Source organism: Ambystoma mexicanum, chromosome 3q (assembly GCF_040938575.1).
Source record: "Ambystoma mexicanum isolate Mex_15411 chromosome 3q, UKY_AmexF1_1, whole genome shotgun sequence".
In the NCBI taxonomy this organism is placed as follows: domain Eukaryota; kingdom Metazoa; phylum Chordata; class Amphibia; order Caudata; family Ambystomatidae; genus Ambystoma; species Ambystoma mexicanum.
In genome coordinates, this window is record NC_090926.1 from 38,941,566 (window position 1) to 38,963,281 (window position 21,716).

General features: G+C 46.0%; 1 protein-coding gene across 1 annotated transcript in view; it reads right to left on the minus strand.

The window, feature by feature from the left end:
- Positions 1–5,327: 5,327 nt before the first annotated feature.
- The window catches only part of C1QTNF6 (C1q and TNF related 6), a 91,047-nt gene continuing 74,658 nt past the window's right edge, over positions 5,328–21,716 (minus strand). The window contains exons 2-3 of the mRNA XM_069653015.1: positions 18,669–18,921; positions 5,328–6,563 (exon numbers count right to left, since the gene is read on the minus strand). Of these exons, the coding sequence (XP_069509116.1) occupies positions 6,013–6,563; positions 18,669–18,915 (798 nt within the window). The 5' untranslated portion in view covers positions 18,916–18,921 and the 3' untranslated portion in view covers positions 5,328–6,012. The remainder of the gene's footprint in view (positions 6,564–18,668; positions 18,922–21,716) is intronic.

Consider the following 21,716-nt stretch of genomic DNA (forward strand, 5'->3'; position numbering starts at 1 on the left):
TCCCCCAACCCCAGAACACAACATCACCCCCCTCCCCCCAACCCCAGAACACAACATCACCCCCCTCCCCCCAACCCCAGAACACAACGCCACACCCCTCCCCCCTCCCCCCAACTCCCGAGCAGTCGTCCCATGTAGGATCTGGGGACCACATGTGGCAGGAATGGCTAATGTCCCTTGGAGCCCATGTCTCGGGGAGGCAAATCCCGTTTGCGCAAGGAACGCCGGAGGCGTCTCTCCGGGCTGCCTTGCGTGGCCTCACTTGTCTCGGACGTGCCCTCCTGCTGTGGCTCCGTATTTTGACTCCCTGCCTCAAGGGCATTAGCAATGCGGTTGAGGACATGGCATAGCCGGGTTGTATTGTCAGGGAGTCGCACAATCTGGTGGTGCAGTCGTTGAGGGACTGGCGCATTTGATCGAGTTCCTCATGCAGTCCAGCCCTGGTCTGGCGAATATCCTCAATATAGTTCCCTATGAGATCGCTCAATTGCTGAACTCTAAACTGGTCAGGAGAAGGGGGGCCATCGGATGATCTACTTGCACCAGCATGCTGTGCAGGGGGTTGTATGGGTGGACTGGGGGGAATGACGTCACACCCCAGCGGGTCAAGTTCAAGGCTGTGCACTGGTGATGGTGCATCCCCGGAGTCACTGCATGACGCCAGTGTCACGAGGCATGGTTCCAGCATTTGCATGCTCTCCTGGTCGTCCTCCGACATGGGCCCCTGGATGGGTGGCGGGCTGGGCTCCCACTCATCTGGTGCGGTAGCGGCAGCCTCCCCTGAAATGCTCGATTGTGCTGAGGTAGGGGTCTGCTCGGCTGCTGCCGCGGATGTTGTGTGACTTGCTGGTCTGCCAGCTTCAAGTGGCCTTTCCGTAGGCTGAGGGGTGGTTTTCTTGGCTGCTGGCTTCGGCCTGGCCCTGCCAGTACCCGCGGAGGTGCTTGGCCGGCTTCCTTGGGGCTCTGTGCTGTCATGGTCTGTGCCTGTGGGGGTAGGAGAGAGGGACAACATTAGTGTATGTGCTATGTCCTATTTGCATACATGGTTGCATGGACATTTCAGTCATTCACGGGTTGTTCAGTTTGGGGGGTAGCTATGGCAGTGGTACATGTGCATGGTGATGACATATACACATGTTTGGGAGTGATTCGTTGTGCCCTGTTCATGTACATTTCAGCAGGTAAAATGCCTACCACGCTGGACGGTGTGCATGATGGGCTGTGCAAGTCAGTCCAGTATGGTTGATGTGCGTTATGTACTCGCACTTGGGCCAGCATTAGGCGGCACTTGCCTCAGCATTTGTTGGATGGGGGGATGCGTTGGATGGGGGGAGGGCAACACCAGAGGGTGCCTTCGATGGCCCCTGAGTCAGTTTGCATGATGCAATGGAGATTGCCAGTGTGCACTGTCAATACTCACCTCCTTCTGCAGAAGTCGTTCCACCGCACTCCATGGTCCCCACGCCCTCTATGGATTCCGTGCCAATGAGCTGCGCGCAGGTCTCCTCCCACGGCTCTAGTTGGACCTGTGTACTTGGCCCACCTCCCGTCTGCAGGGTCTGGCTGCGGTTGGTGGAGAGGAGGCCCCGCACCCGCACCCGCAGGTCGTCCCACCGCTTGCGGCAGTCCCTTGGGGTGCGGGGGGTGCTTCCAACAGCGCTCACCCTCTGTGCCAGTTCCGCCCAGATGGTCTTCTTGCAGAGGGTTGATTCCTTGCGCATGTCGCCACTGAAAACTACATCAGCATGCTCTGCAAGGTAGTCTACCATGAACTACAGTTCATCGGTGGAGAATTTCACCTTGCGGACGCGATCCGCCGCCCTTTTTGGTGCTTTCGGCATGTCCTGCGGTGCCTGGTCCGGTTCACGACTTTACTTTCCTCACAGGGCTGCTGGCAGCTGCGGATGGCAATGGATTGTTGTTTTAAAGATGGCCGCCGCTCTCCTTCCCGTTCCTGTGCGATGTCATAATTTCCGGATCCGTTTTTCAGCGGAGACCGTAATTTACGGTTTCTGTAAATTACGGTCACCGTAATTTACGGTCACCGTTATGCACTGTCGCTAATGCTTACAGGGCGGTGTAGTACTTTACGTGTGGGTTGCATGCCGGTAGGGGTTTTTCGGGGGGTTTTGCGGCAGGCCGCGCGGTCCTTTTCCGGCATGGCTGAAAGCGCATGTCCGTGAGCTCGGAATGGGCCGTAATTTTCGGACTTCAACCAGCACGGTGTCGTACTTTACGCCATGCCGGAAAATACAGATACTTACCGGCATGACTCGGAATGAGGCCCATGGAGTTCTTCTGGCATAATCAAAGTGGGAAGGATGCAAGAGTGATAAAAGAAGGGATTTGCCAAGGCCTCAAATGGGGGAGGTTGTGATGGCTTCCATTGTCACAGTAGGTGCTATCAGACAATGACTAGGGGCCTGATTCATGGAAGTGTTTTATAATGGCGCAATCCCATAGGAAAGTGTTCCATGAATCAGGCCCTAGGTGTCCTGCTAGCACCAAAGGTTAACGGGGAAGAGAAGGTAATCGGCCAAGCATCTAGATCAGTGTTGGACTCAAAATCTAGGAACTCAGTAATAGAGGAGGAACTGTTGGCATCTGTATGGGGAGTGGAGTTCTTTAGGTGGTGTATTTGGGGCAAGTCTTTCTGCATGCCAACAGATCACACATTCCTACTTAAAGTGCGCACAGTCACATGCATGTCGAGAGCTACTCCGAGAATAGCAAAGATGAGATTTAGATTATATGAATACGACTTCCTCATTGAGTATCTTTTGGAATTTCACAACAGAGTTGCAGATTTTCTGTCATGGTTACCCACTTATGTATGCAACTCAAGAGTGGTTCGGGAAGAAATTGTTGTGAGCATAATTGTTGAGCTCACCCAAGTGTTACATGGCCATATCACTAAAGAGGAGTGACACATTGAACTTGAATCATACCCATTGGAGGAAACAGATTGGCAGGCTAAACAAGGGAGATACAAGTGACAAGGAATTTCTCTACTCAGAGGCCAAGTACCAATTATCAGTAACAAGAGGTGTTTTGTTACACAGCCCAACAATTGGTCACACCAGCAATGGAAAGATTAATACAAAGGGCTCATGAGCGGGACCCTGTGATTACAGGAACTAAATGGAAAGTGCGAGAGAGGTATTGGTTGTTCGTGGGGTAGTCCTGTCCATGCAGCATGTAGTGATGGAGTGCTGGAAGTGTGTTAATCCTGACAAGAGTTTCAAGTAACAAAAGCAAGAATTGTGCCCCCTTGCCATTCCCTTGTTTCCCCCCACCCCCAGGGAGAATGGAAACATATGAGCATTGACATTTTAGGTACATATCACATGTTAGGGGAGGGATTTAATGCATAACGGTGATAGTTGTTTTCTTTTCAAAGTGGGCAGAAGTAAAAATAGCTATGTGGACCATCTGCATCAAAACCTTCAGGAGGGTAAGTGTATCCTCTTCAGTTTGTGGGTAACACAGGCCTAGATTTAGAGGTGTAGAAGTAGTACAATATGCCAAGAAAAAGGAATAAAGTTGAAGTTCCCTTCAAAATATCATCCAGACACTAATGGGATAGTTGAGAGGTTCAATGTAATAGTTGGGACCATTGAGCAAGCAACAAGGAACAACTTGAATGTAAATATAGCACTCAGACTTGGAAGGGATATCGGCTCCCAATACTTCCACAGGCATCCCACCATTCTGTTTCATGAGAGCAAGGAACCATAACTTCATCCGCAATGCATGGTAGGTGAACGCGTTACTATGGAATTTTAAGGTAATAGACCAAGAGGTCAGGTAACTATTGTGCCAGGCACAAGGTAGATACGAGATGTAAAAAGACTGAGGAGTTGTGTTCTGGCCAAGTGCAAGGTGAGTCCAGAAGAAGGAAGGTGGTTGAGGTTTTACCAAAGTAGGTTAGGTCCATATGGAATTTGAGTAGAGTGGTGAAGAACAAGTGTAGTGGAAGATTAAAGACTAGTTTCCACTTGACAAGACTAAGCAGAAGTTCGATAATCTGGTGTGATGTGAAGACGAGTAAGGGGGAACCAGGAAGGGGGTTGCAGGGCGGGACTGCCTTGAAACAGCTGTGTACCAATGGGGTAGCGGTGCTGGACCTGGAGGGGCCCGTTTTACATAGTGGAAGGGGCCGTCACCGTGTGCAGGAGCAGACCCGCCACAACAAACTGCCCTTACCTTATGGAGACGCCGGTGCAGACAGCTGATATACGCGTCTCGCCACCAGGACCTGATGCTGTGGGGAAGTGGTGCAGTCAGCCTGGCAGGTTCCTCTCGCGCCTAGGCGGGATCGCATGGAGAGGCGGCGCTGCCGGCGAGGTGAGCCTGTCTTCAGAGACGGAGCGGGACGCCGCGCTGGAGTGAAGAATCCTGGCACCAGGAGTCTCCAGGATGGGGCGGCCTCACGAGGCCGAGGGAATCCAAGCATGAAAGACTTTGAACACGCCATTTCAGATCACCGGGGCAGTCGGCCTTTAAGGGAGGCGGGATACAGCAAGGGCAACAAATGAAAGGCCTGCTAGGCGGTGTCAGCTTCGATTGTTGGGAAAGTGAGTCAAGCAAGTGGAAGAAAAGCCTGCAAACTCACCCGCTCTGTGTTGTTTATTTTAGAACGTCGGAGAGGACACAAGGAGAAGGAACGACTGGTGGGCCTATCCGGACACCAAGGAATAACAAAAAGCTTAGAAAAACAAAGTTCTACTTTCCAAAAGGGAAATCTGGACAGAGAGGGAACTGTCAGGGACTTTTAAGGACATTTCGTTTGTTGCTTTCGTGAGGAAATAAAATATAATTTCTGCAGCATCATGGGCTCCTGAGTCATAATTCCACATCTGGGAAGATTAAACCTGATTGAGCACTGTATCCTCCACTACACCTAGAAGTGTGATCAACCAGGGAGATCAAGAGACTTAAGCATGCCAGGTGGAGGTGCCAGTAAACTATGAAGGATGGAAAACGGGAGAGAAGGTAAACTTTCCCAAAAGCAGAACTCTAAACCTTGCCCAGACCTAGGCAAAACAAGATGATACGTCCATGTTCGTGATAATGACATGTCATGAATTGATGCTTTCTCATCTCATTGTTGGTGTATTTATCCGTATGTGGTTTTATTCTTCCTTTTTCTTGTGTTCCCTTTGTTTTCTCTTACCAGATTTATCCTTATATTTATTCTCTTTCCAAGAACTCCATCCCTCGTGGGAGTGTCAGTCTCTAGGAGAAAGTGCAGAGCGTTGTAATAAAAAGACACAATACTCGAGGCTAGGATAATGTGGATAGATGTTGAAGTGATCTGCAACTCGAACCATTAGTTTCACTTTAATTGAATGGTTTCAATCAGTCTTCGCTGTAGAACAACAAACAGATTGAAGAAAAATAGAGTACACAAAAACAACTGGATCACAGAATTTCAAATGGAAGATTGAGCGAGATGACATTGTCACAGTACAAATGTGTAAAACGAGTGAATATTGGTGATTCCGAAGGTGAAGTGATAGAAAGGTGATATGAGCAGAGGTGAATGAGGTGGAAAAACGGCGAGAAGCAGGTGGGGGAGAAAAGAGTAATAGTGAGGATGAATGCAATAAAGTGAGAGCAAGAGGAAATAAACAGTGCATGCAGTGAGAGAGAATGCAAGAATACAGAGGGAGATCAAATTGAGGTATTTACATATATAGAATTTCACAGGAAAAAAGTGGCTAAGTCCCTGTAATAAAGCACATGCTTTCAGGATCGGCTTGTTCTTATAAAGTGAAGGTCCTCTGCAGAAAATAGATCAGGTCTTCGGGTGGTTCAGAGGAAGGATTTATTGTTCAGACCTCCAGGCTGGACATCATCTTTATAGTGAGAAGGTAATCAGGCAGATGTGGCTCGGGGTTCAATAGTTTATTTTTAACCAGTGAGAGGAAAGAACCTCTGGGCACCAGGACACCAAACTATTTGTGATCCTTGGAGAGAACTGAACATGTCCAAACATGGATATTATGTTCATGGGTCTAAGCCGGGCTTGATCAGATAGCCACTGAACGTAATATAGGTGTCTACGTCATCACTGTAAATGGCATTCTCCCGTTCCTGCTTGAAGAGCCGCACCCAGACCTCATCATTTTCCTTGAGATCCAGCATCAGGCTCTGGCTCTGCATGATGCTGCGGTCACTGGGCTGGGCATAGAGTATCACCATTCCCTCCTCATTTCTCATAATATGCATGTAGGTTTCCTTGAAGTTCCAAGTATGGATGGTCAGGCTGAAAAAGTAAATACCAGGCACGAAGCAGTAGAACTTGCCCTTGAACATGCTGAAGTGATCATAGAGGTTGACAAAGACAGTGTCAAACACCAGCACCTGGTAGTACTCGCTGCTGTGCAACGCTTTCTTGCGGCCCACTGAGAAGGCAGCGTACTGTCGCTTGCAAGGCTCTCCAGGATCTCCAATTTGACCTTTGCTACCATTCTCCCCTGCTCGTCCACGTGGACCAGGTGGACCTTCTTTGCCCGATTTGCCAGGGGTACCTCGCTCTCCTGGATCGCCTTTGTCTCCTGTGGAAAATGGAAGAGATAATGTAATATTGAGACATTACAAGTTATGTAAGATGCTGATTGTGGTGGTAAATCAGAAAATTATACTTTTTAAATGTGAGGGGTAAAATGGTGAGCTTCAGAGGGCCCCCAAAATGTTTAGTGTGCTCTTTTTTCTGTCTTGTTTGGAAAGGCTTTCTGTAAAGAGTGGAGTTTTGTAGGACTCTCTATGGAATAATGTCACAATACCAAATCAGACATCATCAGTGTGACAGTAGCACCTTTACAACTAGAGGCAGCCAATCACAAAGGTAAGAATATGGGCATTATGAGCCCATGTTCTTAGCATTCGTAATGTTCTTACATCTGCCCCAGGACTATCCAGGAAAGCCGGTTGTGGAAGCCGGCTAGCTTCAAAGGTCCCTGATGTGTCTGGACAGGTAAGAAGACAAGGAGCAGGAATCAGACTGACCCAGATAAGAACAAAAGAAAAGGATGCTTTATTCTTCTTTGTTACAGCATAACAGGTTAGAGGAGGGTGAGAAGGTTACTAGCATCCACTCCGGTCCCCATCTTCACTCCAAATTCCAAACTGACTTTCTTTGAACCTCCAGGTCTCCCTTGTTCCACATACCTCATTACATTCTGCAAGGCCTCTAAAGGCAAACATACAGACACATACACTCAAGACACTGCGTTCTCCTTCTGTGGATTGTTGGGAAAGACTCCTAAGAACTGTGAGGTTGTTATTTGAACCCTTTTTTGTTAGTAAATTATTTTAGTCTGTTATGTTATTTACTTATGTTAGGAACATGTTTCAACTTGTTGCGTGAGTTATTTGTATTGGCTAGATGTTTTGCCAAGCCCATCATGGAGGTGACACTGCACGCCCCACTCAGTATGTGACTCTAGATAGCACTGAACTACTGATGAGGGCTGCTTCATGCTCTTGCTACACATTCCTGGGTGCCAACATTCTGGCCGGCATAGGACTTAGCCGAGCTGAGCAAACCAGATTTATTTCTCTAGGCATTTGGTGGCATAGGCATCAATCGCCTTGTTTTTTGCACCGTGAACATTCAGTGCTGAGGGAGACAGGTGCATAGAAAACTACATTTCCAAAAAGGGAGCGTCTTTGCTCAGCTGGCATCATCAGAAGGCACTTGACATTTGGCTCGTCCCAAATGCCAGGTAACCCATGGCATTCAGCTCCAGGACTGTTGTGCAGTCGTTCACACTAATGGGTTGCAACATTTCTAACCGCTATCCTTAAATGTTTTATAACCCAGAAGGAAAACTCAGCTGTATTAAGCACACAATTGGTTTAAAAAGAATTGCTGTCGCTCACAAAGTGCTACCTATACCCTTAATGCGCCAGGCACCTTTGTAAAATGAATGCGACAGGCTTGGCACCATGCAGGGCATTGAAAAGTAGAAGCTTCCAAGTAGGTCTCATAGTGGTATTTGCCAGCAATATTGTGCAACGTGATGCGGCAGCGGTGCGACGGCAATGAAGACGTCATGGTCTTTGCCTCTCGAAGTCTTTGTGGGGTTGAGGTAAACTACTGCACCATTTCCTGTGTCTGAGACATCATGTACTTCAGGTTCTTTCCGTGAGGGATACTTTTCAAAATGAATACCGACCACAAACCATTGGTGCAGGCTCTGTCCAATAGTTGAGCCCCTCATCTTCTCCCAGAATATGTTACTGGGCCCCTTCAGGGACGCAACTTCCATGTGGCCCAAGAACATAGTAACGGATTGCTTGTCTTCAGAGTTGGAGGCTGAAGGACAAGGACACCTAGGTAGCGATTGCCCAAGTGTTCATGAGCCCTGTCATAAAATTGAATATTTGGAAAGATGAAACCGCCGTCGATTTGGAGTGGCCTAAGGTCAAACTTTATCCTACTGACGGTGGCCTGTGTAGTCTGGAGAGGTTACTGAACAGTTCCACAGCTTTAGTGACAAACTGAGCTTGGCTGAAGAACTCTTGTTCAGGGGAGTAAAAGCAAGGCTGCCTAAGGCAGTGCATACTGTGATAATTGAGGAGGCACATCAGGGCCATTTGGGACAAACACAGAGTGCGTTAATGGTACTGGTGGACCTGCACGGATGCGGAAGTGCACTCTATAGTTATCTTCTGCCTAACTTGTTCTCAAAGAGATATGTATCACATTATTCATGAGCCACCCCTCCTTCCAGTCTCCCTACCTGAAGTTCTGTGTCAGAAGCAAGTCCAAGCACAGGGCTGATCTCTGGTATTGGAGCCTGACTCATGGTATGGCTTTGTGCTGATGGATTATGATTCCTTGTCGCTTGTTGTTGAGTGGTCCAGCGATGCCACAGCCACCAATGTGGTGCATTCCCTGCATCGTGTCTTCCAGGAGGAAAGATTTGCGGCTGTCATGCTGACCGAAAAAGTTGTACAATACAAGTCTGCTTTGCTCAAAAAATCGGGCTCAGGCTGGCATAGGGTATTCAACCATGGACCCAGACTGCCCTAGAAGAACAGCCTGGTGAAAAGATTGAACAGAGTAGTCAACGGAACCTTTTAGTTGGTTAACTATAGTTGGATCCCTACGCTTTCGTGAGAGACAGGTTAGAGGCATTCCGCACTAGGCCCCATTCTTCCAGCCGGGTCTCCCTGTTTGTATCTATTAAACGGCAGACATCAGTGTCCGCTTTGGCTCCGAAATAGTTGATCATATCTGGCCGTGTGCAGGTAAATCAGCAGGAACTATTGAGGTGGGCTGAGGAGTGCCAGGCAAGGTACGATCTATCTTTTGCCAAGAGGAAGGCAGTGCATGCGACCTTAGTGTGCGTTGATGATAGGGTAAAGACCCCGGAGCCAGGGGATAAAATGGCACACAGGTTGTCTGCAAGGGTGAGAGTCTATCGTGTTTTAAGTTTGGTAGTGGAGCTGGAGGATTGGTCCAGGTAGGGTTTGAGTCAGGTGGGTAAGTGTCAGACACGCCAGTGAGAGTGTGGCCCTTCCAATGAGCTCTGTAAACCTGTCACCAGTTGGCCCTCTGAGGGGAAGCAGATCTAGCTGGCATGCCACTCCCAGAGTGAGAAGGCATTCTGGGACCTGGTACCCTTCCCCAGCTCCCTGCCAGTGTTAACCGGGCAGATGATCCCAAAAAATAATGCTGTTGGCCATGATGGGTCAGCCATGCCAGCTTCATGGCTTGTCACTGCCTCCAATTCTTTGAGGCTCCATTGCCTACCTTCATGCTTCAAGAACTTTGTAATGGACTGTCTGTAAGTGTGGGAGGAATATGGTAGCCGGCTAGCTTCCCCTCTGGGTATTAGGGTTTTTGAGTGGTGGTTGGAGAGGTCATTGATAGTGTAGGCTGTGTGTTGTATTCTCATTGTTATTCTTTGTATTCATGTTGGCAGGCGCTCTCTTCAGTGTGCGGGTGGTGAGAATGTTATGATTGGAATGGAAGTGGAACGTGGAAGGGAGGAGTGAGAGTGAGGCAGTTGGAAGGTGTATGGTGGATGCGGAGTGAGCGCTGGGCTGTCTGCAAATAAAGACTCTTAAATTCCACTTGAGTCTCACCTGATTACTGGAGTAGATGCAACATTTGGCGACGAGGACGGCCGGCAAGAGAAAGGACCCACGTATGAAGCGAGAGCAATGCAAATAAGCAGCTCCAGAGGGAAAAAGCTTCCTCTGTGCGGATCCACCAGGTTCCACAGTCATTAGATGAACCCATCGTGCCCACAAGTAGGTATAGCAGCAGCGGCGAATAAAAGGAAGGACACTTTGCAAGTTTAAAGCATTAAAGCACTGAGCGCGCACGCCGGCAACGGGAGAACGCCATATTGAGTAAACATTAGAGGAAAGGACCTAAACGCATCAAATGAATGTGACACCATCTTGAAATTTCGATGCAAGTCAGGCAATAATCATCATAAGTTAAGCTCTTCCTCCTGTACCTGAGAATATTTGTTCTCTTTAGTTTTAATTGGTGTCTAACAAGGCTCATGTACAATAAGAAGAGATTTTAAACATTGTCAAGAGGGGAATTCTTGCAGAAAAAAATAAATATGCAAGGAATATCAGTACATCCACCAGCAGGTTTTTTGCCGAATCCGGGGGAACCAAGTGTGGTGTGGCCAGAATGGAGGGAGTACTGGAAGAATTATATGAAGACAGTGGAACAGGATGGATTTTCGCTGCAAAAGAAGAAGTTGCTGCTGTTACATGCATTGGGCCTTGAAGGACAGCAAAAGTATAGAGAGTTGCCCGAGTTGTCGGGAGATGAAACAGGTGATGTAGATGAGTATGGGAGAGCATTGAGACAATTAGAAAAGTATTATGCCCCGGAGGTGAATGTGGCAATAAACAGATACCATTTTTACACATGGGTACAAACAGAGGAAGAATCAATCGAGCAATATATGTCCGTTTTAAGAAAATTGTCTCAGACTTGCCGATTTGGCGCAGGTATCACACTCGATGACTTAATAAGAGACCAAATAATAATACACACCAAGGATTCACTGATACAAGATAGATTTTGTATGGTGGGCAATCCCACAATGACCGAAGCTATAGCCATAGCTAAAAGAGTGGAACACACGCATTTGTCCTCAAAAGAGATGAAAAACAAGAAGTTGGAAGCAGTTCAAACTCAGAGTGTCGGACAAAGCATGACTAAGCTAGCACAAGAATCAGGGATGCACTCCTCTGTAAGTGTGGTTAGGAGTAAAAGAGAAAAAGAAGAAATGGAGCATCTGAGCAAGAGGAAATATAAGCGTAGAGAACAAGACCACAGGGAAATCAACAGCAACATGAGAAGGCCGTGGTTAAAGAATGAAGGCACAGAAAAAGACAGATGTTTTAAATGTGGCCGGATGGGACATTATGCAAATTCAAAAAGCTGTCCGGGGATAAATTAGAAATGTGCAAATTATGGAATGAGAGGAAAGTTTGCGGTGGTGTGTAGGAACAAGAAAAGGGTGTCAGTGATACAAGATGATGAGGAGTCCGATGAGGAAAGGGTAGTGGTAGTTCGTGAACCACCTGGTGATGAATTGAAGTGTCCACAATGTGAAATATTATTGAAGAATTGGAAACTCTCAGTGATGGTGGACATTTGCTCACCGTACACCATAATGGCAAAGACATGGGAAAGGTTGGTGTATGAAGGACTGAAGGAAAAGATACATTCACCAGACATAAAAAATCTTGGAGGATTCAAAGGGTAGAAAATTCACACCACGGGTTGGTTTAAGAGCACACTTCAATTCAAGGATCGCCAGACAGAGGTCAAAGTTTATGCGTCCAAAAAGGGTGCGAATGTGCTTGGTTGGAACGGTCAAACAGCGCTGAGAATTTGGGTGGATACGTGTGAAAAGGAACCAGTGTTGCAAGTAAAGAGCAGCAGCGATACTGGACTAGAAAAAAACACAAAGGAAGACAACAGTGATGTATTTTAAAAGCGATTGTGGTTATTGAAAAATTATGCTCACAAGATAATAGTGAAGCAAGGAGCAAGACCTGTAGCGCATAACAAGGCTAGACCTATACCTTTCGGTTTAGTGGATAAAGTTGAACAAGAACTAGACAGACTTGAAATGGAGAATGTTATTGAGAAAATTGAGTCATTCCAATTGGTGAGTCCCATTGTGGTGGCAGTGAAGAAGAACAGCAAGTTGACGATTTGTATGGACCTAAGAGATGTGAACAAAAACAAAGTGGTGGACAAATACCCATTGCCCATCATTTCGGAGATGTTGAACTGTATCGAAGGAGCAGATACATTTACCATGTTGGACTTATCAAATGCATATCATCAAATTAGCCTTACTGAAGACTGTAGAGACCTCACTGCATTTATCACACCACTTGGTTTGTACTGGTATAAAAGGTTGTCTTTTGGTCTAGCCTCTGCAGCTGCAGTGTTTCAAAGGGTCATGACGCAAGTACTTAAAGGAGTAAAAAGGAACACTAGTCTACCAAGATGATATGATTGTGTTTGGTAGAGGGGAATGTGAACATGATTAGAGATTACAGAGTGTGTTGTCCAGGTTAAATGAGAAGGGATTGAAAGTAGAGAGAAGCAAATGCAAATTTAAAGAGGCAGACATTGAATATTTAGGACATGTTGCTAATGGAAAGGGGTATATACCTATGTTGGAGGCTATGAAAGCTATCAAAGAGACACCTGGTCCCAAAAGTAAAGAAGAACTCACATCAGTCTTAGGGTTTTGTGAGTACTATAACAAATGTGTACAGAATTTTGCCAGCATAGCAGAGCCCATGAAAAGGTTACTTAAAAAGGATGTCAAGTTTGAATGGGATAATGAGTGCGGAAGGTCAGCAGAATGCATTAGGAAAAGCATATGTGAGTCGATTGAGCTGGGTGGATTCGTGTTTGGAGCCAAACAAAAATAACTGTAGAGGCTAGTGGTGTTGTCTTAGGAGCAGTTCTTTCTCAAATGTTTTAATATGGATGTGAGAAGGTGATATGTCATGCGTCGCGAGCAGTAACAGAGATTGAGAGCAGATATTCTGTGATGGGGAAATGTTAGCTTGTGTGTGGGCAGTGAATTATTTCAGGAAGTATGTATAGGGAAGTACGTTTGTGGTGTGTACTGATGATAAACCATTGGTGGAAGTATTATCAGTGAGAGGAATGTGTAGGGCGTCTCCCAGGATAGCCAGGTTGAGTTTGAAACTATAAGATTATCACTTTGAAGTGAGACATGTTCCTGGGAAGAAAAACCAAGTAGCAGATTTTCTTTCAAGGTTGCCTGTCGACGTGGAAGGGGTAGTACAGAGTGAAGGTGTGGAAGGTGTAGCTGTGGTTTTGGAAGTCACTTCAAGAGAGAAATGGATTCAGGAAATTCAATGGGATGAAATGTTAGGTAAATTCATTGAATATACTAGAAATAGTTGGCCTGAAAAAAGATTAGTAGATGAAGTGTATTCAATTTTGGGAAATTAAGAATGAATGTTCCTTGGAGGATGATTTATTGCTGAGAGGAGAAAAATTAATACCGCCCCAGAGTTTGCAAGAAGAACTGATAGAGAAAGCCCATCAAGGATAGCCAGGTTCCTCGGGTACTAAACGCAATGTTCGTTCCAAGTATTGGTGGCCTGGAGTTGATCTCATGCTAGAGAGGTTTTTGAGATGTTGTTGGCCTTGCCAAAATTGTGATAAGAGTTGCAAGGTTTTGAAAACGGCACCTATAAACATGCATAAACAAGAACAGCCATGGGAGCAAATTGGTATTGATATAGTCAGTCCTTATGATAATTTAGCAAATGGAAGAACGTTTTTGATTGTCATGGTGGATTATTGATCTGGGTGGATGGAGATCAAATTGGTAAATAGAATTGCCACTCATGAAATTGTTAGATTCATGCAGCATGTGTTCAGAAGAGAAGGATATCATAAGGTGATAATCAGTGATAATGGGGTGCAGTTCAGAAGCAAAGAAATGATGGAGTTTGTCAGAATGGTAGGTATTGAATGGAGACTTTATGACAAATATCATCCCCATGGGTTAGTGGAGAGGTGTAACAGAATAATTGTGGAAACTGTGGAACAAGCTCTGAGCAACAATATGTCAGTTGAAAAGGCTTTAGATGAGAAGTTGTGGAGCTGCATAACATCAGTCAGGGTTGAAGCAGGCAAGTCACTGTTCGAGTTTATGAGAGTTAGGGTACCCAATACTGTATTGAGTCCATTATGGGTAAATCATAGGAGAGTGAAGATCAATGATGGTAAAAGTGGAGATTACAAGGAGACTCAGCGGTCCTGTGGAATGGGAGTTGTACCTGGTGATTTTGTCAGGATAAGGAAGGGGAGGATGGTGAGAAAGGGGGAGTGCAAGTATTCCAAGCCGGTGAGAGTCAGAGAAGTATTCAAGACTGCAATCAGGGCCCAGGATGGTTCTATATGGAATTTGGATTGTGTAAGTAAGTGGAGATGGCAAGGAGAGACTGTGGGGATTGAAGAAGGAAAGAGGAATGCCATTGAGTTATTTGAAGAAGAGGGTGGAATGCAGCCCTGGGCCGTCTGCAAAGAAAGACTCTTAAAATCCACTTGAGTCTCACCTGATTACTGGAGTAGATGCTACACTGTGTTCTGTCTCCCTGCATGCATGGGGCCCACATTAATGCCAATAAACGTACCTGAGACACCCCCTGGGTTTGTTCCTTCGTATGTCTCTCGTTTGGGGCCTTCCTTAGCTGAAGTCCATATTTGTGCAGGAAACATGTCAGTATGTTCCTTTTAACCTTAAAACATTTCTAGATTTAGTCACAATTTGACTGACTCAGGAAGCGGTCATTATTTCTGAGGAACATGAGTTGGGGAAGGGTCATTATCCCAAGCGATAATGACCCCTCCCGAGGTCTATAAGGCTCGAGGCAGGAGCAATACATGTTTGGGGTTTCAGTGGGGAAGTAAAACATTTCACTTAATAGTGGGGTAAGAAAATAGCCAAACTGTGTTAGTAAAGTAAATGTGGTTTTACTTTGAAGTATTTAGATAACATGTTGTCTTCATCGGTGAAACATTTTAATTGCAAACTTGGTTGAACTGAAACAGGTTTAACATGAGGTTGCATAAGGTGTCTTGAAAAGGAAACATTTTATCCATAAGAAAGTGAAAGTATTTTCCCATGGTACAGCTTTCTCTTTTGCGTGTTAAATATGATGTTGCAGCAAAAAAGGTCCTACTACAGAGGAAGTGGCTTGTTGAAGGAAATCTTACGTGGACATTCCATTATTGTTTCCTGGTCTGGTTTTTAAGACAGACTGTTCAGAATGCAGTCAATACCAGTAGTTTTTGACTGCACTCTAAACATTCTGATTGGCTGTGAGGAGGTCAATAGCAACCTTCATGTGCTAATACACTTTAAATAATGGGCCTCATTACGAGGAAGGTTGTAGCGGGTTAACAGGGCCAGTAGAGCTGCCGGCCCTGTTAACCCCCTACTGCCTCATTACGAGGTCTCCTCGCGGGACCCGCTAAGGACGCCTGGTAAAACCACTGTTGATCCCAGGAGGCACACTGGTCTGTGGCTACATTATTGCCCTCTATGGACATAGGTATTCCTATCTACGTCAGTTCTACTGGACGGCATGCATTCACTGCCTCTGTGGAGCCAAGAGGAGCATGGCTAGACTTATTGCAGTGGCAGGGGTAGAAGAAACCTGTTCTCGACTGTCTTGGAAGCCCTCTCCATGTGCACACGTCTGCTTCCCCTTTACCCTTTGGGCATTGCTGCTTTGGCCCAGTTTCTCAGCAGATGCAGTAGTGTCTGTTCCATACATCTAGAGCTGTCATTGGCTATGCGTCTATCAGTTCTCGCACAGATGGTTGCTGCTGCCTTCAGCACCACACAGTAAACACAAGATTCGGACCTACTCTTCCTCTTGCCTGTAGTTGTAATTTTAACAATCTGGGGGTATTTGCTATTCACTTGTCTTTTATGCATGTCGTTCACTTTTTCCATTTGTATGTATTGCTCCTCGAGTTTAATGCTGCTGACTCGGCGCACCTGCTTATCCAGTCAGAACCCTGCTGCCCAACTTGAATGTGCAAGACTCAGTAGAATGGCTGGAAGGCAGTATGAAGGCTGAGGGAGGCCCTAAAATGTCGTTATGCAGGCAGTTTACCCACCAGCCTACCAAGGATCGCAAGATGGAAAGGATGCTACTTAGTTGTGCAGGCTGTGCAATCAAAACCACCATTTTCCTCCTTCCAGGATCTGTCCCACAGCTGCCTTCGTTCTCACTCATGTTGGCTTCTTTGTTGGTCCCTTGGAGGGTCAAGATATCTGGTGAGGGAACTAAGAGTGTGAACACAGGAAGGGGGACTTCCACGTGGCCAGGAGTCCATAGGTGGGCGTGCCTCTACCTGAAGTGAGTCCATATTGCTCTGGTTGACTTCTTTGCTGCAAGAGTGGCTGAAATCGATGCGCAGCAATTGCCATCTTCCTGACCGTCCACTAGATAGGGCGCATCCCGCACCAACAGTGCACTGCAGAACAGTGTAAAACTATTTGCAAAATAACATTGTTTCAGTGCAAATTTCAGCTTGCTGCGAAAGGTTTCTGGAACATCATTTTCAGAAGTGCCCAAAGTGATCTGCTCTGAGCTCACAGGGCAGAGGTTATTTATGTTCATGTGCAGGAATCAATAAGAAAGTAAAGCGTAGTTGCCACGCGGCACCAAGGCAAGTGTGACTCCTTCTGCCCAGGGCCGGCATTTAAGGCAGCTGATCCTGCATGCTGGAACAGAGAGAGAGAGAGCGAGATTCTAGCATGTTCTTCTACAAGGGTAGACGCTTGTACATTGGTTATCCTATTTACAGTCAAAATTATTGTACATAACATTTCATGTGTACAATTATATCAATTAGGAGGTCAGCAATTCTACACTCCATTTGTCAGACAATGCCACCACCACTGCCAGAGTGTATGCCAGAATCTATCAGATCGTTTTGGGAGTTTCTAGCTTCGGAACGAAACGAGATGGAAATCTTCGCCTTATTTCTTTAGTTGCTGTGTAATCTATATATGAACACCTTTCATTTTCCATTTTACTGGACACCCTACGCAACCTGCACCTTCTATTTTTCTGATGATCATACCTCTGGCCACATAACATTCCTGGTTTCCAGCAGATTGAAATGGAATAACATAAAAGCCCGTCCATTTTCTTTGTTTGGAAATCTCTGATCCCATGGTTGTATAGTTTAACGAAGAGAGCACTTTTTAAAGAGCCTTGGCTAAGCCTTTGTCTCTTGAGTGATTGATAATTAGAGTTCCATTCACACAGCACTGCTTTTCTTGTAAGTAGCTGCTTAAGTGAAGTTATAAGGACCAATTCACTCTGACATTGATTTTGTCAAGTATGTTGATCAAACTTCAGAAAAGCTTTGCATTGAACTGACAGCAGGATCCGATTATGATGATCTAATAAACTGTTTTTGGCGGCTTTCTTAATTTTTAACCAAGTGGAAGCTTTCCTAATTTTTGGCAGAGTCGAGAGCAAAGTTAATTATTAAGTACTCCAGATTGTACTTGCTAATCTGAGTAGCCTTTCTTGCAGTGGCTCCCATATGGTTTCTAATCCACACAAAAGCAGTCAGACCACCTTCTGGTTATGTACCGTCATAATCGACAAAAAGGAATCCCGTTCAGATTATCCGCTTTAGGATTTTGCATGTTCGTTGAAACATGTATTACTATTCTTTGATATACTTTTGTAAAATACTCATTTAGACCACCAACTCATCTATTTTCCATATGGAGATGTGGTATATAAAACTCCATATGTGTCCTCCAGAACTTAACTCAATGCTTCAGACCAAGCCACCAGAACTAGGAATAATGATGTAGCCTTTAAACTCAGAATAATCGTGTAGATGTGGCCTCACAAACTGCACGCAGTATTTCAGATATGAGCTCCAGATCTGGACGCAAGGTAGCAGATTCGTCATCTAGAACTGGTAAGAATACTACAGATGTGGTCTCTAAAACTGTTTGTACAATTCCAGAGGAAGCAGCTAGAAAGGGACACAACATTCCGACTGTGGTCTTGAGAACCCTACTCAAAATGTCAGACATTGCCCTTCCAAACTAGAGACAATGACAACCCTTGCGCTAAAGAAGCAGGTGAATTCATCTAGTCGAAACATGTAAAAGTGGAAACCATATCCCAGTCTTGGTCTCCAGAATTAAGACTCATGCTCCATTTATGATCCCTGCCTGTGGTCATATTACACCAGGAGTGGCATACCAAACTGGAACAAACTCTTCACATGGGGCCTCAACAACGTACTCAGAACTCCTCATCAGACCTGCAGAAGGGGTCACAGTGCTCTTGATAGGTACTGTGGTAACACAAGGTCCCTTTTGCCTATGGGTATACCGCTCTCTATTCATCCCGGGCATCCTCTTCCACTCAAGGTGTCTACACAGTTCAAAAGTTGCATACTTTGGCCAATCCAATAAACACCACCTTCGGCCCAATACAACATATGCCAACAGTGCACTAACCACAGAAGCGAGAGTTGAAACTTAAACTGACTTTTCAAAGGAAATACTTGAGTTTTAATCCCCCAAATGCAAGAGGCCCCAAAGGTAAACTCTCACCCTTCAAGATGGTGATATTGATGTAGGGACGGACTTCTGGAACAAGGTAAGGGGGGCCGACATGGGCTTGTGACGTGGACTGTGTCGCGGGTGGAGTAGACGCGTCCATGGGGTCGCAGCAGCGTCGGCAGCCCCCTTGTGGTGTCATCAGTCGGTCTTCAGTGAAAGGCTCATTTGACGGGGCCCCACAGAGAATGGCTGGCAGGAGCAGGAGACTAAAGAGCCACAGCATAGCAGCAGGTCCCATGGTGACCTGATAGAAAAATGGAGGGTGGTTATTAAACATCTAGAACATGGTCAGGGAACAAGGAAGGGGAACATGGGATGAAAAAAAAAACAAATAAAAAATGTCAGTACAAAAAATGCACAGAAGAGAAAGAAGCAGACCTAAAAGAGGGACAACACTCTCGTTAGTGGGGGCAGATGTGCTCTCATCTATGCATCTCTGTCTCCTGAAGCACCCCATGCTGCCTGGCTGCAGATCACTCACACCCAACACACCTGAACACCACTTCTAATCCCAGCAGCACATCCTGCTGAATGGCAGTGACTGCTCGCTTGATGCATATTCTATGCAGAGCCCCCTACTTTCCTGTTTGTAGCTATGTATGCATGGCATTTATAAAGTGGCTGCCTAGATGGGAAGCAATGGAGGCGCTATACAAAGGGTACCCACTCATGAGGTTACATGTAAACTTCTGGGGTAGCAAAGGAGCTGCAATGCGTAGGGGAGCTGGGGAGTGATGGGGACTCGAGAGGAGGAGAAGTAGGGCTTAGTAAAGTGATCAGTGATTGCTCTCTTCCCTGTGTATTTCCAGCTTTCTCTAGCACCCACAGTTGGCTGTGACACAGCACACTGTCTCCCGCAATCTTGATCACAGCCACCAGTACGGCTCTCGCCCTATTTGTCTGGTCATGTACATAGGTGTCCCGAGTGTTCTCTGCAGAGATTCTCTTTTCTCATTCCTAGAGATGGTATCCTTTGATCCCCGCTCATGACCAATCCATCGGCCTCATATATCTCCTCACTTACTTTCCAGTACAGCCTCAATCCTTCTGGAATGGTCCTTTCACTGGGCGACCCATTTGGAGCCCATTCAGCTACTCTTCCCAAGGTCGTATCGTTAGCTGACTCTTCCCTCCAATGATTTTCACTAATTTCCAAGAATTCTGTGCTTCTTAAATCACTCACCGATGCTACCACACATTAATCTTTGAGGAATGTGGTTGCCGATTCTTTGTGTTCTGGCAGGTGGGACATGTAGTCCTCTTTTGCATTCTTCCAACCTGCTATGTGCATTATTTCGTAGGTATACTCTTGCAGTTTGACTTCTAGGGGCGCTAACCTCAGAGTGGATATCTTCGTGGCCTCAGGGCTTAACATGTGAATCAGTGGTTTATGGTCTATGACAAAATATAAATAAGTCCTGAAATACTCCACTGCCCAGGCATACACTAGCATTTCTTTTTCCACAGTGCAATAGTTCTTCTCTGCATCAGAAACTGCTTTGGAAGCAAACCAACCACATGCACCTCTCTTTTGGTTTAGTGTGGCCCCTAACCCATATACTCTGGCGTCAGTGATTATGTAATTTTTGTAATTTTTTAATCATGATTGGTAGAAAGATTTCAAACATGGGACATTTACTATTCTCTTCATGACTTCCTCAAATGATTTCTTTTGCTCCTGTGGCCCCTCATATTCCGCACCTTTCCTTAGGAGTTCTCTTAATGCGGCTGTTGTTTCTGAAAACTGGGTTATGAATGTTGCGTGGTACTCTGCCAGTCCTAGAAAAGATCTTAGTTCATCCTATCATTTGAGGTCAGAGCTGGGGCTTTGACTATGGCTTACAGGAAATTTCTCTTGGGCCTGATAACGTCCTTTGATATTTTATAACCCAATTATTCCACTTCACTTACTTCGATCTTGCACTTTTCATATCTCAGGCGTACTCCTGCCTCCTGAAGTTTCACCAGTACCATCCTCAGAATCACATAATGAGTCTCTGCATTTTCTGCATAGAAGAGGATGTCATTCCTGAAAGTATGATACATTACCAATGTTGTGCAGCAGGAAGTCCATCATCCTTTGGAAAGCTTAAGCGGCTGAAGCCAACAGGAAGGGCATGCAGGTGAATTGGTAGGTGCCAAATGGGGTGTTGAACTCTGTGAGTGTTTTTGTCTCTTTGTGCAGGCTTATCAGGTGTTAAGCGTCTCTCATATCTATAGTTTTGAAAAGAATTTGGCCTCTTTTATCATTTGTATTAGCTAATGTATGCAGGGTAGTCGATAACTGTCTATTATTACTTACACTTTGATATGATATATTATGGCATTTATAACGCGCCTATACACAAGTGTTTCAAGGCGCGACGAGGCAGGGAGGGGGGAACAAGGGGAAGACAGACAACGATCCTACTAGGCCAGGTGTCATTCAGATCGCGCAAGTGCAGAGGTATGGGGGAAGGGAAAAAGTGCAAGGGGAAGGGGAGGGGGGAAGTGCTGAACAGGGTAAGTAGAATAAAAATAAATAAATAAATAAATAGGGCCAGCTGGTGGCAAGTGCAAGGTAAGTGCAGACAAGTGCTGGGAGGGGGGAGCTGTAGGGATGCAGAGACAGTCCCGCAGTGCAGGGGTTGCCAGGGAGGCAGTGCAAGCGGAGAGTGGCTGGGCCAAGGACCGAGGTCGGTGAGAGTGGCCCAGGTGCAGGTTCAGTGCAGTTTCAGTGAAGAATTTAGCAGGGGAGAGGGAGAGAGAAAGCAGAAGCAAAGAGGAAGGTTTTGAGGTGCTTCCGGAACCGAAGATGGTTCTCCTCAAGTTTAAGACTGCTTAGGTCAATGCACACCCTGATGTCGTTTAACTGTTGTTTCTTTACAAGTACCACCAAGCTCAATCCTTCAGAGGACTCCACTGTCTTGTAGGTACCTTCTTTAACCATTTTCATTAGTTGAGCCTGCAGAGCGGCACGGGTCTCGCCTTGTGATTGACTGGTGACCTCCTCCCATGTGGCCAGGGGACGTCAGCTGCTACCTGATCCTGACTCTGGGG